The following is a 17,866-nucleotide window of genomic DNA, read 5'->3' as shown; positions in this document are numbered from 1 at the left end:
GATCCCTTACCCAGACGGGAGGGCCCTAGTGAGCAGAAAGGAATCTCTGTCAAGAGAGGGAAGGATGTTACACTTGGACTAGGTAGCCCTAATAATAATAATAATAATAATTCTTTGCATTATATAGCGCTTTTCTCACGACTCAAAGTGCTCAGCAATTGCAGGTTAAGGGCTTTGCTCAAGGGCCCAACAGAGCAGAGTCCCTATTGGCATTTACGGGATTCGAACCGGCAACCTTCCGATTGCCACTGCAGATCCTTAGCCTCAGAGCCACCACTCCGCCTAATGGATGGATGGACATCCCATCCAGGACTGATGGTTCCTTACCTGGGCGGGAAGCCCAAATAAATGGACAGGTGTCCTGACTGGACATGCCGGGATAAAAGAAGAGGACAGGGAAGGACTGTTGCAGAGGGATATTTAATCTCCCTAGACATTAGATGGCAACAGTCCTCCATATTGGTGCCCATTTGGGAACCTGCAGGGAATGCTGGTAGTTGTAGTCCAGCAGCACAGCCCTGATGGGGTCTATGTGTGCCACAAGGGAACGCTGCAGGGAGATGTGCTCCCCAATTTATGGGACTTCTGTATGACTGTAACTATCTATAGATAGATAGATAGATAGATAGATAGATAGATAGATAGATAGATAGATAGATAGATAGATAGATAGATAGATAGATAGATAGATAGATAGTGTAACAGAATAGGCCTTGTTAGTACCACAAGAAAATGATAAACTGTAGATGTTGTCATATGAGTAATCATATCTTACACGTACTGATTTGTAACAATTACTCTAAGCTCTAAGAGTGCAAAGCTACATCAACGATGAACTTGTTAAACTCTTATCAGCACATTGGACCTGAGTGTTCTGCCACTTGTCCTCCCAAAGATTGTTACCCAGCAAGGATGGAAAACAAAGCAAACAGTTATGGAACAACCTGAAGACTGAAACCACCAGGACTCATCTTAGAGTTGGCTGTCCAGCCTCACTTAACAGGCAAGAAGGACCATGGTCAGGGAGGTAGCCAACAATCCAATGGCCACTCTAAGAAAGCTTCAGAAGTCATCTACTAAGATTGAAGAACCTGTCAAAAGGATGGCCATCTCAGCAGCACACCATTAATCAGATGTTTATGGTAGAATGGCTGGATAGAACCACTCTTAAGTAAAAGGCGTAGAACAGTTTAACAGATTCTGAGAACATGGAGAAAAGGATTCTCTTGTTGGATGAGATAAAAATAGACTTTTGTGGACAGAACGTCAAGCACTATGTCTGGTGAAGACCAGACACTCTTCATCACCTGCCTAATACCATTCCTACGGTGAAGCAAGGTGGCAGCAGCATAAGGCAATGGGGTTTTTCTCAGGGATAGGAAGAGACTGGTCAGAATTGAGGAAAGGACGAATGTAACCAAATTCAAAGGGGTCCTTGAAGAAAACCAAGAAGACTCCATCCATCCATCCATCCATTATCCAACCCACTATATCCTAACTACAGGGTCACGGGGGTCTGCTGGAGCCAATCTCAGCCAACACAGGGTGCAAGGCACCAAGAAAACTCAAAACTGGAATTGCTTCTAAAGGGGCTTCTAAATAGTACTGAATTAAGGGTCTGAATGATTATATAAATGATATATTTCACTTTTTGAATTTAATTTGTAAACTTTTCTGAAAACATGCTTTTACTTTTTCATTATGGGTTATTGAGCGTAGATTGATGAGCAAAAAAGGCACATTTATCCATTTAAAATGCAATCTACAACATGATACAGTGTCTCAGAATCTGCTGCATATGTCCTATCTGAACTGGTGTCTCTTTACAGGTGCGTGAACGCCTGAGGGTGGCTTTAGAGCGAGTGACCACCCTGGAGGAGCAGCTGGCTTCCACTACCCAAGAGGTAACCAAAAATTTTAAAGATAATTTAATTAAATTTAAAGATAACTGGACATTTCTGTCAATATGGCTGGTGTTAGCAATTTGTTCAGATATTGTGGTGTGTTGCAATTCTCCAGATGCACTTGTATGATTCATAGAAGTGACATACAAAAGGCCGGCTAGCATGTGGCCAGTCCCAAGCCCAGTGGCTCCTTCCAAACCTTCTGCTTATTTGATTGTTTTTATTCGCTAGGTTGCTGTCTTTTCCTTCACAAATGTTTATCATACATCCATTATTGAGAATGTTTGTTCCAGTTTGGAGTAGAGGGATGGGAAAAAAATTCTGTTACCATATCTGTAATATGTTGTACAACAGTATTAGATAATATGCTGTATATCTTTCATATTTGTGTTAAGCTATATATAGTAGTACCCCGGGCTCAATGTAGGCCAGAACGCAGTTTAGTTAGTTTGAATTTGGTGTGCAGTTGGTTGTACTGGTTGTTGTGCAGTTAGAGTAGGCATCTTTGTGAGTCAGCATTGGATCACACAGAGGACTGACTTCCTGGCTCAACTCAGGTATGTGGTACCACCCTAAGATGAGATGAGGTTCTATTGCTAACAGTCTTGTCTCCATTCCATCTCACAATACTGAGGAACTGCCCACTGAGGGCAACAGAACCAGAGAAGCCCCGCCCCTTCCAATTCCGACCAATATACAAAGGCGACGTCTCCAGCAGGTGGTGTCTCATTTGGACCTGGGAGCCTAAATGTTACGGACGACTCCAGACTGGCCCTACCTAGGAACACCACTAGAAGGCAATAAAAGGCAGTTGTCTGATTGTTTATTAAAGAGCCATCATGCATGTTTTTATTAAATCATTTTATTTAATCTGCGGTGGACTGGCGCCCTGCCCGGGGTTTGTTTCCTGCCTTGCGCCCTGTGTTGGCTGGGATTGGTTCCGGCAGATCCCCGTGACCCTGTAGTTAGGATATAGCGGGTTGGATAATGGATAGACAGATGGATTTTATTTAATTTGACTCCTATGTCTGTTTGTATGTCTGGGTCAAATCTTGCAACTGATTTTAAACCCACTTTCTTCAAATTTTGCGTACGTGTTCAGTATTGATGACAATACAATAATCCATCAAAACTGATGCAATTACGTCACAAATTTCGCCGTAGTCAGTGGTTATGCGATTCCAATTAACGCACACACAACAATGATGGAGAGAGAATACAGTGAGATATAGGAGCATACAAGTGAGAAACGTATCCGATTGCCCCCACTTGCCTCTTCCAGTGAGTGGAGTTCGTTAAATACGCGTGCCGACTTTACTTGTTTAATCTTGCGAAGGCGTAGCCTTAATGATCACGGTGAGGAAGTATTGTCGTAATTCGTCAATATTTGGTTTTCACAGCAACCAAGCACTAATCCCATTAGAGTCTGAACAGTAAAATACAGACCAAAATATAATTCTTTTTAGTATTCAAATGATTCTGCAAAAAATGATATATTATGTAATACTTTTAAAGAAGCTTCCCATTCATGAAAAATGATTAAAAAAATCATTTGCAAAATACTCAGACTAAAAAGTAAAAACAAAATATATTAAAAAAAATTTTAAGTTAAAGGATTTTCTTTACTTTAGTTATAAATGCACTAAAAAGCAAAAAATAAAAATTTTCTTTAACCACAATTTTTGTGGTTATATGTGACTAAATAAAATCTTGGGGTGCAAATAAATTAATTCCATCCATCCATCCATCATCCAACCCGTTATATCCTAACTACAGGGTCACGAGGGTCTGCTGGAGCCAATCCCAGCCAACACAGGGCGCAAGGCCTGAAACAAACCCCGGGCAGGGCGCCAGCCCACCACAGATAAATTAATTAATTCAATCAATTAATAGAATCATTACTTTCATCATTGCAATTCCCCACCATGCTAAACAAGTTTCAAAAATTGAATCAATTAATTTATGTGTGCCCCAAGATTTTATTTAGTCAGATATAACCATGAAAATTGTGGTTAAAGAAAAATTTATTTTTTGCTTTTGAGTGCTTTGAGTAGTGAGAAAAGTGCTATATAAATGTAAATTATTATTATTATTATCTATATATATAATTCACTAAGCCGCCGACAACTAGCCACCCATGGAAAGCATGCCAGATGGGGTGTGGATTCACTAAACCGCCGACAAGTAAGACACCAATGGCGCACGCAGGAAGGAGCCACGCCCACCAACTCTTAGACCATTGGATACGACGAAAACTTGCAGAGCCACGCCCACCAACTCGGACGCGACGCCTCGGAAAACACACAGGCAGCGCGAGAGAGAGAGCCGCGCATACACACAGGCAGCGCCAGAGAGACACAGAGGCACACACAGGCAGCGCGCGAGAGAGAGAGAGACGCGCAATCCTTTAAAACTGAGGTTAAAACACAATGAAGGAAGCAGTCTTTAAAAACCAATAAGCCCTGTGCCTTTTTTTTCATTAGCGTCTCACCTGCTTCACCGATGCAGGCCCTGCAACAGTCGAGACACTCTCTCACCAGCTGACCTTCTCTGTGCCTGACTCCACTACTGTCAGTCGCCTGATTAAAAATGGCCTTTTGAAGGGGAGCTATGGACCTGCTATACCACAGGAACACATTGCCTTCGAGCCTGCTCCTGCTCACTCTAATGTACCGGCTTTCTCTCTCTCCTCACTCACTCGCACACTGCATAAGGGAAAAACACCCACAGCACGACTCCACCCGGAAACCGTTTCAGCCACACTTCCACACCTCTTGCTACGCTGTGAGTGCGATGATTATTAATTTAAAAATGGCCTTTTGAAGGGGAGCTGTGGACCCGCTATACCACATGATCACCTGTGACATTGCCTTCACATTGTTTTCCTTTTATTTATGATCCCGTCGAGCAGATCAGACACCCAGGCAAACAACACTGAATAATCAATAGCTGCAACTACTTTGCTCGCCCCAACTCCTCACCTGAGTCGGTTTTGTCTGTGTTCAGCAGTGTTTCCCAAACTCGATCCTGGTGAACCCCTGTGGCTGCAGGGTTTTGTTCCAACCAGATTCCTAATCATTAATGCCGGTGAAACTCATCCGGGATAAGTCGGTTTTTCAAACGCAGCCGTGTAGCAGATTAGTCTAGCAGACTAGCTGGATGTAATAATCCGAGATGAATGCGCGCCCCGCGCTGAGTGAAAAGCCAATGTATATTGAGTCTAAAAAACATGATCAGCAAGTCTTTGATAGGCTGCAACAAAATGATGAAAGAACAGGCGCATTTTTTTCACACAAGCTGGGTGGGTGGGTGTTAGTTAGTTAGTTAGTTACTCGAAGGATTTCAAGATTTAATATGCACAAGCGGTAACACTGCAAAAGCAGCCCAAACCAGAAAAGACGGCTGGCAAAAAGTGGCCGACAAATTAAACGCGTGTGCATTGTACTTACTGAAAGCAGCGTTACGGATTTTGCAAATGTTCATTTTTTTCCTTCTGCTTAAAAAACATTAAAAAAGCGGCGTGATTATGCAGCGTATACTACACAGCGGGTTGGTATGCAGCGTGTAAAACAGTCTGTTTGTCGCGGATAATTTGCCTTTTACTTTAACACAAAGACAATTTCCTGTTAGATTTGCCTTTGCGGTGACAATTAATAAGGCACAGGGCCAAACTTTCAAAAACATGGCTAGCGGGTCATACGCTCGCACTGATTATGTCCTTGCCCTTTTGTACACACCCAATACCCCCCCCCCCCCTTCCTTGGTACTACCATGGTCGGGTGACTTGGTCGATTATATATATAAAAGCAGCCAAAACCACAAACAAAAATGAAAAGTCTACGTGACTCACAGGTGCGTGTGGACTGTGCAAAGAGGAAAACGACTCAGGTGACAAGTTGGGGGTGGGCACATGAAATGTTACTTTTCTTGGTGATTTATTACATTACCGATTTTTCAAATGTTAATTTTCTCCCTGTGCTTAAAAATCATTAAAAAAGCGGCCTGATTATGCGGCGTATGGTACGCCGTGGGTTGGCTAGTTATTTATAATTAAAGTAAATAAAATCGTTTTACCTAAAAAATTTTTTATATATTTTATTTTGTTTGAATAAAATTGGGTTTGCCCAGCTGGCATCCCAACTATTTTGGGACTCGCTCTGGCTTATCACTCGATATGCCACAATGAGTATAAATAGGCTTAGAAAATGAATCATCAAGTACATGTTAGTGTATCTCATGCTAAACTCTGAAATAGGACTGACTCGTAATTGCAGCCAGTAAGTTAGTTTCAGACAATTGGTTCAGCTGATGGATGAATGACTGGAAATTGTGATTTCTGTCAGCCTGATCTGTAAGATTGAAAGCCCTAAACGTTATATTGGGATTCATAAATAAGAACTTAGCCAGGTCTGTGATTAACAAAACATATCCACCCGTTCACCTAGTCACTCATTTTATAACTTATTTATCCAGTTCAGTATCTTAGCTGTCATGGCCTCAAGCCAGGACCAAATTATGGATGGGATGGCATTACGGAGACTCTTAATAACAATTAAAATTGATATCTTTTAACTTTACATATGTTATCACTTAAAGATATCTTCCATGTTTGAAATTCAGTATGGTAAATGCTGTGTGACTCCACCAGCACGATACTCCTGTCCACTCAACGCGTCAAAGCAACAAAACCACTACACAGTGGTACCCACAGCAATAACGAGCGAAAACATCATGGAAAATAATGGTCACACCAGCACATATTATAATAATGGCAATGGAGATATGAATTATTCTACACGCAAGTCACCAGCTGGTTTGGCTGCATTTGCTTACTTTATTACAGGTGTCTTCATTTCCCACTTTCTCTGAAAAGTTGCGCATGGATGGGTCAGTGTTGCCACATTCTCCTGTAAAGTTCTCCGTCATAAATATCGACTTTTGCTTGAAAATTTGCCTATGCTCATTTCAAACCTTTTTTTTGTGTATGCAATTTTATAAATCTGATCCCAGAACTGCATACAATACTCCGGATGCAGTCTCACTAGTGCATTAAAAATCCCTTCGATTTATATTCAACAGTTTTTACAGTATAACCGAACATGTTAGTTGTCAACATAAATCCCTAAATTCTTCATACTTTCTCGTATATGAAGTATAGGGAAAGTATTGTAATCCTCCAAAAATTCGATTTTGATAAATCTCAATGTTTTAGACTTCCTTGAGTCCGAAAATACCATTTTTGGAATTATGTCTGTGTGTGTGTGCATGTGTGCGTGCGTGTGTGTGTGCGTGTGTGTGTGTGTGTGTGTATGTAAACACAATAACTTGAGTACGCTTTCACTTAGGTCAACCAAATTTTGCATACAAGTATTGGGTACGAAACGTAGATTTCTATCAACTTTTGTGCTATTTCTGCTAACTGGAAGCGGTACTTTACCTTTTATTCATGCAGCTGCAGAGTCCAATATACTCAATTTTACTTTTATAACAATTGATCAATATATTTTTAATTTGATTTGGTTTGTTGTTGATGGTTCTTTAATGTACATAATATAAACATATAATCACTGTCTTGCGGTTTACCCCTCAAATGTCCATCCCCATATCTGTGTATACGAGAAAGTCTAGGGGTGGCCACTTCCGATTTTTAGAAGTTGCTCTCTGTAGGACAGTGTGTCTCATCTTGTATTTATAACTCTTGTTCCTTTTAGCCATGTGCAGCACATTTCTACATTATACTCCATTTTCCAGCTGGTTGCCCAGTTCTGAAGCTTGTCAAGGTCTTTCTGAATTGCTTTTGCTGCCTCTTCGGTGTCTGCCATTGCTTCAATTTTGGAATCAATTATTCTTCTTATTTCGGCTGCTCCCATTAGGGGTCGCCACAGCCAATCATCTTCTTCCATATCATCCTGTCCTCTGCCTCTTGTTCTGTTCCACCCATCACCTGCAAATCTTCTCTCAGCACATCCATAAACCTTCGCTTAGGCCTTCCTCTTTTCCTCTTCCCTGGCAGCTCTATTCTTAGCATCCTTCTCCCAATATACCCAGCATCTCTCCTCTGCACATGTCCACACCAATGCAATCTTGCCTCTCTGGCTTTGTCTCCTGAGCTGACCCTCTAATGTTCTCATTTCTAATCCTGTCCATCCTCGTCACACCCAGTGCAAATCTTAACACCTTTAACTCTGCCACCTCCAGCTCTGTCTCCTGCTTTCTGGTCAGTGCCACCGTCTCCAACCCATATAACATAGCTGGTCTCACTACCGTTCTCTAGACCTTCCCTTTCACTCTGGCTGATACCCGTCTGTCACAAATTACTCCTGACACTCTTCTCCACCCATTCCACCCTGACTGCACTCTCTTTTTCACTTCTCTTCCACAATCCCCATTACTCCTTACTGTTGATCCCAAGTATTTAAACTCATCCACCTTCGCCAACTCTACTCTCTCATCCTCACCATTCCACTGACCTCCCTCTCATTCACACACATGTATTCTGTCTTGTTCCTATTGACCTTCATTCCTCTCCTCTCTAATGCATATCTCCACCTCTCCTGAGTCTCTTCTAGCCATATCAACATCCATGTCATTAATGTAAATTAGAAAAAGTAACAGATCTGATGTAACCTAAGAGTCCCAAGCACTGAAGAGTTTCAAAGCACTTCCAACAATGCCCACTAGAGGGGGGTATCACAGGCAAATCCTGGATAGCAACAAGTGCAAAGCACAGAATCTTTATAAAATACTGTAAGCCAGTGCTGTGAAAGGCCCGGGGTCCTAGAAACTATTGAAATTGTCAGAAAAAAATTAAAATGTAGAGATGTCAGGTAATTGAAAGGAACTACTCTGGGTGTCTTTCTCTTAGGAGGATTTGTTTTGCCGACGTGCTCACCTCAATATTAGACAATTAATATTACACAATATTAGTGGTGGGAGGAAAAGTTAAAGGGATACCGTTTTGCCGATGTTAGTGGTTAAGCGACTTTGTCTTTCTTCTGAGGTTTCTTTTTGCTGATGTGCTCGCCTCGCTTGTGTTATTAGCGGCTAAGCGAGTTTTCTGTTTCCTCGGAGGTGAAGCCCTTACCTCGACTCCACCTCTCATTTCCAGGCCGGACAGACAGACACACACACTTGCACACATAGACATTTATATATAAGACTAGCTGTGTAAGCCTGTACTGTAAAAAGCCCAGGCTCCTAGAAACCATGGATTCTGGCACTTCAATTAATCAATCGCATCGGTTGTACATTAGCGGCTAAGCGAGGTTCTCTTTCCTTGGCGGTTCTGTTTTGTCGATGTGCTCTCCTCCATTGTCTATCAGTGGCTAAGCGAGTTTCTCTCTCCTCAGAGGTTTCATTTTGCCGATGTGCTCGCCTCCCTTGTGTATCAGTGGCTAAGCGAGGTTCTCTTTCCTCAGCGGTTTCATTTTACAGATGTGCTCGTCTCCGTGTGACAATGCGGGTTCTGCTCCATGTTCCCATCTTCCTTCTGGGAGCCCTTGAACCTGACACCGTCGGTAATGTCACCAATGAGCTAGGCAATGAGGCACAACAATGAAACAAGAGGATGGTGTAAAAAGTGTTAAGTGCATTTATTTAAAACCAACAAAACAAGTGTTCAAATAAATAGTGCAGTGCTTTAAAAATCTTCAAATAAATAATCCATAAAAACGAGTGATAGGTGCAGGTTAAAATTCAATAGAAAAAAAAATCCTTTAAAAACAACGAGGTTAAAATAACGGCTGGAAGCAGTCTCTTCAAAACACAAAGCCCGGTTTTTCTGCTACTGGTGACTCCCCTGCTTCTCCCGTCCAGGCTATGCACCAGGGAAGCCACCCTACCTGCAGCCGACCCATCCTCTTGGGGCACAACCCACAAAACACATGAAGCATAACAAAGGCAGCTTAAATACATAAACAAAAATAAAAGAAAATAAAGATAGACATATTCAAGATAAATAAATTAAAAATGAACCAAAGAGATGTAAAATATGAATTTGATCCCCAGCCAGGGGAGGAACCCTGCCAAGGAGATCATTGTCGACTTCAGGAGACACAGCACCGACTTAGCCCCCCTTTACATCAACGACGAGTGTGCGGAGAGGGTCCATAACTTCCGGTTTCTCGGCGTCCTTATCTCCGCTGACATCTCCTGGACAGACAACATCACAGCAGTCATCAAGAAGGCTCAGCAGCGGTTACACTTCCTGAGGGTCCTCAGAAAGCACAACATGGACTCCAACCTGCTACTGACCTTCTACCGCTCGTCCATCGAGAGCCTGCTGACGTATTGTATCACAGTATGGTACGGCAGCTATACCATGGCAGACAGGGAGAGGCTTCAGAGAGTAGTAAAGGCAGCACAGAAGATCATCGGCTGCCCTCTCCCCTCCTTGATGGACATTTACACCTCCCGCTGCCTCAGCAGAGCAAAACACATCATCAAGGACAGCTGCCACCCTGGCTCTGATCTGTTTGACCTGTTGCCCTCAGGGAGGCGCTACAGGTGCATCACAACAAGGACAAACAGACTCAAGAACAGTTTTTTCCCAAAAGCCATAACCATTCTAAACTCTCACATGCACTGACTACACAGTCTAACCCCCCAACCCCTGGACTTCCTTCTATCCATCAACTGTGCAATATCCAATATCTAAATGGTATTGATAATATCTGTGCAATATCTGTATACTGTACAATATTATTACTCTCAGGGTCCAACATCCACTACACACTGCACCTGCCGTAATCATCATTATTGTGCAATATTTAAATACTGTGCAATAACCCAATAGTGCAATAGTTATTTATTCTTTCCAATATTCAAATAATGTACAAAAAACCAATAGTGCAATTGTTATTTATTCTTGCCAATATTCAAATAATGCACAATAACCCAATAGTGCAATAGTTATTTATTCTTTCCAATATTCAAATAATGTGCAATAACCCAATAGTGCAATAGTTATTTATTCTTTCCAATATTCAAATAATGTACAAAAAACCAATAGTGCAATAGTTATTTATTCTTGCCAATATTCAAATAATGCACAATAACCCAATAGTGCAATAGTTATTTATTCTTTCCAATATTCAAATAATGTGCAATAACCCAATAGTGCAATAGTTATTTATTCTTTCCAATATTCAAATAATGTGCAATAACCCAATAGTGCAATAGTTATTTATTCTTGCCAATATTCAAATAATGCGCAATAACCCAATAGTGCAATAGTTATTTATTCTTTCCAATATTCAAATAATGTGCAATAACCCAATAGTGCAATAGTTATTTATTCTTTCCAATATTTAAATAATATGCAATAATCCAATAGTGCAATAGTTATTTATTCTTTCCAATACTGTATTTAAATAATGTGCAATAACCCAATAGTGCAATAGTTATTTATTCTTTCCAATATTTAAATAATGTGCAATAATCCAATAGTGCAATAGTTATTTATTCTTTCCAATACTGTATTTAAATAATGTGCAAAAACCCAATAGTCCATCCATCCATTTTCCAACCCGCTGAATCCGAACACAGGGTCACGGGGGTCTGCTGGAGCCAATCCCAGCCAACACAGGGCACAAGGCAGGAACCAATCCCGGGCAGGGTGCCAACCCACCGCAGGACACACACAAACACACCAAGCACACACAGTAGGGCCAATTTAGAATCACCAATCCACCTAACCTGCATGTTTTTGGACTGTGGGAGGAAACCGGAGCGCCCGGAGGAAACCCATGCAGACACGGGGAGAACATGCAAACTCCACGCAGGGAGGACCCGGGAAGCGAACCCAGGTCCCTAGGTCTCTCAACTGCGAGGCAGCAGCGCTACCCACTGCGCCACCGTGCCGCCCAAAACCCAATAGTGCAATAGTTATTTATTCTTTCCAATCCATATTACTAACCGAGAATGCTAAACCGGATGATGGACGCAGGCACATCCGGCCATAGGCCGTAGCTGCAAAAAGACGTACTGCGCAGGCGCAAAAAGAGTCCGTGAGAGTCGGCTGAGGAGCCGAGAAAGGCGGACAAAAGAGGGCGAGAGAGGCGGATGAGGGGCCGCGAGAGGCGCAGGCGCAAAAAGAGTCCGCGAGAGTCGGAGAAAGGCGGAGAAAAGAGGGCGACAAAGGCGGATGAGGGGCCGCGAGTGGCGGACAAGACCACAGAAAAAAGGAGTGAGCACATATAAAAAGGAGAAATGAGGCGCAAAGTCAAACGCAGGAAAAGCACGAAACACATTGCACACGAAACTAGACCCGAAAAAAAAAAAAAAAAAAAAAAAAGAGGCTCGCGCACAACAGCAAGGCACCCCCCCCTCCTACAGGCACCGGACGGGACACACACCAAGAGGGGGATTCAACAAGCCCATGGAACACAAAAAAAAGAACACAAAACCACCCCACAGACCCTACAAGCGAGGGACGGGACACACACAAAGAGGGGGATTCAACAAGACACAGGAACACAAAAAGAAAGAAGACGCTCGCGCGACAACAATCCTCAACAATCCCCCCCCCCCCCCCCCCCACATCCATAAGAAGTCACACCCAAAGCCACATATTCTAAAGTGAACGTCAACACCTTCACACTAGACAGCATAGGTGTCAGCATTGGTGGATCTCCTTACAATAAAGCACTATTAACCGTTCAACTGCAGAAAAGGAAACATATTAACAGTGACTGCGACCCTCCTTATTACTTATCCATATTTCGGATGCTGAGAAAGAAACAAGTCATGAATACACGGTCACGGGTACAAAACGAAAAGGAAAGGATAACAGGAACAAACACACGAACACGAAAGAAACAAGAAAATAGACGGCTATGCAGCATAGGTGGATCTCATTACCATAAGGCACTATTAACCGTTCAACCGCAGAAAAGTCTCCATATTAACAGTGAGTGCAATACTTCTTATTACTTATCCATATTTCTAAAAGAAAAAATGTCTCGACTCCAAAAACGCAAAGCTCAACTAAAGCTTCTAACTAACGATGTACCTAAAAGTAAAAACTTTATGAACTGCGTTAGATCCTACAATAGTTCATTTGCTTTTAGTAAATATCAGGCCACCAAAAGGCAATGGCCCATACTGCTTTCGCATATGTGCACAAATACTGCATCGCATTGGAACAGTGCACCCTGAAACAAATCAACAACGCAAATATGCACAAATCTTCATCCTAGATCCACATGACGCAAACTATCAATCAAAGTGCTGCATCGCAACAGGCACGGATTCAAAACGAAACACCTCCCGTCTCAGACATACGTTAACGGCAAGGAAGGCTACAACGGGCGTCTCACACAGCACAGGCAAATCGATTACAGCTCCAAAACAACACGTCCCAAATACTACACATGCAACAACGCGCCTCTCAAATGGCACAAGCAAAACATACACCGGGAAAATTCATTCGGATTAATGAATGTCATTTGCAATCATTGTCATTCAGTTCACTTCCCTGAAGAAACAACTGGCAATACAAGTAATACATTTAGACGTTGTTGTCAAAAGGGTCAAATTAGACTGCCTTCTTTACATTCATATACTGAATATCTACAGAAGATTCTAACTGACGATGTACCTGAAAGTGAAATCTTTATCAACTGCATTAGATCCTACAAATCGGTATCCACTATGAACATTAACGGTGGCACTGCACATGACATCCGTCTTCAAAAAATGTTGTTTATTGATGAATGTACAATGGCATTAAGTCACTTACTCAACACCATTCATAAACTTCTACAAACGTTTATGAATAATAATATTCGATTTGGAGGAAAGGTACTTTTATTAGGAGGAGATTTTAAACAGTGATTAGCTATTCTTCCAGATGCCATGCACTCAGCTATTGTTCAGTGCACCTTAAAATACGCAGACAATTGGCATTGCTTTCAAAAGATACAGTTAGTAAAAAAGATACGATGTCCAGAACCAGATCATAACAACTGCTTATTACAACTGAGAGATGGTACACTCACCAATACAGATGGACTTCAGCCACATATTATTACAATTCCTCAAGCCTTTATCTGCGACGACTTAGTTACAGAGAGATTTGGAACAGCAATCTCATTAGACCAAATGCCCCTTTTAACACAACACACTATATTATGTCCAAAAAATATTAATGTGGAAAACATAAATACCCAAGTCATTCCATTACTTCCTGGAGAGACACAACTCTTTCTAAGCTCTGACAAAGTTGACTCTGATCACGATAATGACCATCTTCATTGACCTTACAAGTTCTGACCTGGAATTACCTTTTACACTTAAACGGCGTGTACAAAGAAATTTTCCAATAAACCTTTACACTGTGCCACACACTTTATTGTTTGCTTTCTATTTGCATCATCTACACCTTCACACTATTCTATATCTCATTCATACATCACGCTCTTTGTCATTCCCAACACCAGGGGTTGGCGAGCGAAGCGAGCAGGGGGCGGAGCCCCCTAGTATTTAAATAATGTGCAATAACCCAACAGTGTAATAGTTATTTATTCTTGTCAATGTTCAAATAATGTGCAATAACCCAATAGTGCAATAGTTATTTATTCTTTCCAATATTCAAATAATATGCAATAACCCAATAGTGCAATAGTTATTTATTCTTTCCAATACTGTATTTAAATAATGTGCAATAACCCAATAGTGCAATAGTTATTTATTCTTTCCAATATTCAAATAATGTGCAATAACCCAATAGTGCAATAGTTATTTATTCATTCCATATGTATATAGCATCGCAGAACTTTTTTTTTGCAACTTTTTGCACCATTTGTTTCTTATTGTTGCGTTTTACATATATGTTTGCACAGGAGGAGCTGCTTTTAATCTCATTGTACATGTGTATAGTGACAATAAAAGGCTTTCTATTCTGTTCTATTCTATGAAACTTCAAAGTATGATGTGGCTAGCCTCAGTCCAGCACATTCATAACACTGTGCCTCTTGCCAGTCCTAATCTTTCAAAATGAAACATGGCCCATCCATCATGCTCTGAGACCACCTGCTGCCCTCCCTCTTTCTTACCTTTGCAAGGTCAAGCATTCCTGATGGTTGTTGGTTTGCCTGCCCTCTTGTGCTCTCAGTGTGTATTGCAATCCTGCTGCCATTTTGCAGTTCGTTCTTACTGTCTGGATTCTTACTAAGCCTAATGCCATGCTTTTCTTCTGGGTTGGGTTAATGTGTGCCTGCTAGCTAACCCCTCAAACTGAGAATAAGTATATAAATGCATGCAGTATGTATATAAATTATTCATGAAGCTCCTGTCGCTTTCAGCTTTTGTTAATGAGACAAGGTCATCACCTGAGGAAGGACAAATTAGATGGAGAGCACGTGGATGGAACTGATTCAGTGGTAAAGCCAACCTGGAAGGTTAGTATTCCAAATGCAGCATCCATTGTATGTTTTGGAGGGGCAACAGCCTCACACTTGATATGTAACTCCAGATTTAGTTAAACATATACTGGCATTCTGGGACTGGAAACATTTAAAGGTCTTCCATCACCCTGACCTTAATTATTTGTGTTTAGGTAAGTAAAACACTTCAAGAATACAAATCTGGAGCTTTAGCTTCATTGCTAATGGCTGTCAATAGAATCAACCACATGAGCTGCTGACCTCCCACTAGTGTGTGTGGTGCTGAGGTGAAAGTCACTTTAATTAGAAATCAATTTCCAACTTGAAGCTTTTGAGGGTGTGTGATGCAGTAAGAAAATGCTTAGGGCTGCCTGACTTGATGTCCGTATGAAGTTTCTTCTCTTTGTGGGCAGGCTGATTGATCATTTTCATTGCAAAATCTCAAGTCATGCACACCGAGCACAACAGAAAGGCACATGCAACCAAAGAGTTGGAGGGATGGGCTTCCTCCTCCATGTTATTGGGCTTCGGGTTCTTCTTGTGACGAGCTGTGGTGCGGCCACGTGACATGATTAATGATAGCATGTGCATGGTTGTCATGAAGAGGACTGCAGTGACATCTGATGGCAGTGATGCACATTTCACAGGCTGAAAATCTGGCATACAAAGGTGATGGCACCCTTGGCAGAGTAACCTAAGATGGTGTGTTTTGTAAGGAGTTCATGAGTGTTTCCAAGTAAATCATAAGCAAACCTAACAGAAATAACACAAGAAAGATGAAGGATGGGTGGCACAGTGGTAGCGCTGCTTTCTCACAGTAAGGAGACCAGGGTTCTCATCATCATGTTCTCTCCTTGTCTAGGTAGATTTCCTATGGGTGATCTGGTATTCTCCCACAGTCCAAAGACATGTACAGTAACTTAGGTGGACTGGCGATCCTAAACTGGCCCTAGTGTGTGATTGGGTGTGTGTGTTTGAGCTTTGATGGTGCCACAAAAATGACACAAAGTCATCAAAAAGGTTTGGGCCACCCGTATAATATGCCCTGGCTGCAAAAGGGTTAAGTAATTGTGAGATGTTCACAAGTCCTTGTCCAACGCAGAACTCATGACGTTTGGCAAAGATGGCAGCTTTAAAGGTCTGGACTGGAAGTGACGTCATCATGAAAGGCGGAACCGGAAGTGACCTCATCACAGTTGCCAGAACCGTAAGTGATGTTATCATGGAGGGTGGGACAAGAAGTTACATCATCTGGGCAGGAAGCGATGTCATCACGGGCTCTGGAACAGGAAGTGACATCATCTGGGCAGGAAGAGACATCATCACAGTCACAGGAATCTGGTGGAATTTCCCATGAGTGGTGTGCAGATGATTGAGAGAAAAAGTCAGTGCACCTCGCCACCCCCTGGTCAGGCATGGTATTGTCACTATTTGAGGCCTTTAGCTGCCTCCAATATGCACATGTATGACAATGGACTGGCACCCTGTCCAGTGTTTGTTCCTGCCTTGCACCCTATACCAGCTGGGATAGGCTCCGGCACCCCACATAATCATGTTCAGGACTAAACAGGTTAGAAAATGGCCGACATTAATGCAAAATTAATGTAAATAAAAACAAATCAACAAATAAATACAATCCAGGAGGAAATAGGCCACAAAACAGAATTAAGTGTTGGTCCCCATCTTATGCTCAGTACTGCTGGGACAGGTTCTACAACTAACCCTGAAATAGATTAAGCGGGCTTGAGAATACTCTGTTATCATTATATACAGTGTCCATAAGAAAATATCCATCAACTGGGAAGTTTTCACATTTTGTTGTTATATCAAAAATCTCCAAATCACATTCCCACCAGACTTGGCTTCTCTGTCTTCTTCTCAGGTTACTATGAAGAGAGATGGCAACAGCTATGAACTTTCATTTTGTATTCCTCTGATCTGCTATCACGAGTTCATGAACTGAAGATTGTGTCCAACGAGGACAGTTGTAGTAATTAGTGCGTCAACCATAGTGTGTCACGTCTCAGCTAGAGATTTTCTGTTGGTTGGGATTTAAACTCCTGTTTTATGTCTCTTTTGTTAGTTATGAGCACCTTTCTTGATTTTTGGTATTGTCTGTGTCTGTTACCTGCCTTTGCTATGTTCCATGTGCAGTGCAGGATTTACGTATAAGCTACACAAGCTATAGCTTAGGGCCCCCGCCTTCTTGGGGGCCCCCAAAACAAATTGTCCGAGTGAGCAATTGTCATATATACTTAAATATACTACAGCATTATTTGTCCCAATCAGGCCCGGCCTTAGGCATAGGCGAAGTAGGCGACCGCCTAGGGCCCCGGCGTCCGGAGGGCCCCGGTTCGACTCCTTGGTCTAATTTTCACGCAGTTCACAGAGCTTTCAGGGGGCCGCTGGACCCCCCTTTCGCCTAGGGCCCCATAATACCTAAGACCGGGCCTGTCCATGTGTTTTGTAGTTGGTCCTCCGGGAGGCGGGACCACCTGCCAATCACTACCAGGAGCTGCCCTCCCCCCTATAAATCCGGAGGGACTTTCACAGTTCCTGGCAGTTCATTGTGAATGT

At 42.1% G+C, this 17,866-nt stretch overlaps 1 protein-coding gene across 6 annotated transcripts in view; it reads left to right on the top strand.

Moving 5' to 3' along the window:
• The window catches only part of ppfia4 (PTPRF interacting protein alpha 4), a 505,408-nt gene that overhangs the window by 304,140 nt on the left and 183,402 nt on the right, over positions 1-17,866 (top strand). For 5 of the 6 annotated variants that reach the window (XM_051924405.1, XM_051924404.1, XM_051924402.1 and 2 more), the window contains exons 4-5: positions 1,830-1,904; positions 15,209-15,304. In XM_051924405.1, the coding sequence (XP_051780365.1) occupies positions 1,830-1,904; positions 15,209-15,304 (171 nt within the window). The remainder of the gene's footprint in view (positions 1-1,829; positions 1,905-15,208; positions 15,305-17,866) is intronic. The other variant, XM_051924406.1, reaches the window with a different exon arrangement.

This window comes from Erpetoichthys calabaricus, chromosome 3 (genome assembly GCF_900747795.2).
Source record: "Erpetoichthys calabaricus chromosome 3, fErpCal1.3, whole genome shotgun sequence".
NCBI classification, from domain to species: Eukaryota; Metazoa; Chordata; class Cladistia; order Polypteriformes; family Polypteridae; genus Erpetoichthys; species Erpetoichthys calabaricus.
The sequence above is the reverse complement of the archived record's forward strand: the minus strand, read 5'-3'. Positions and strand labels throughout refer to the sequence as shown.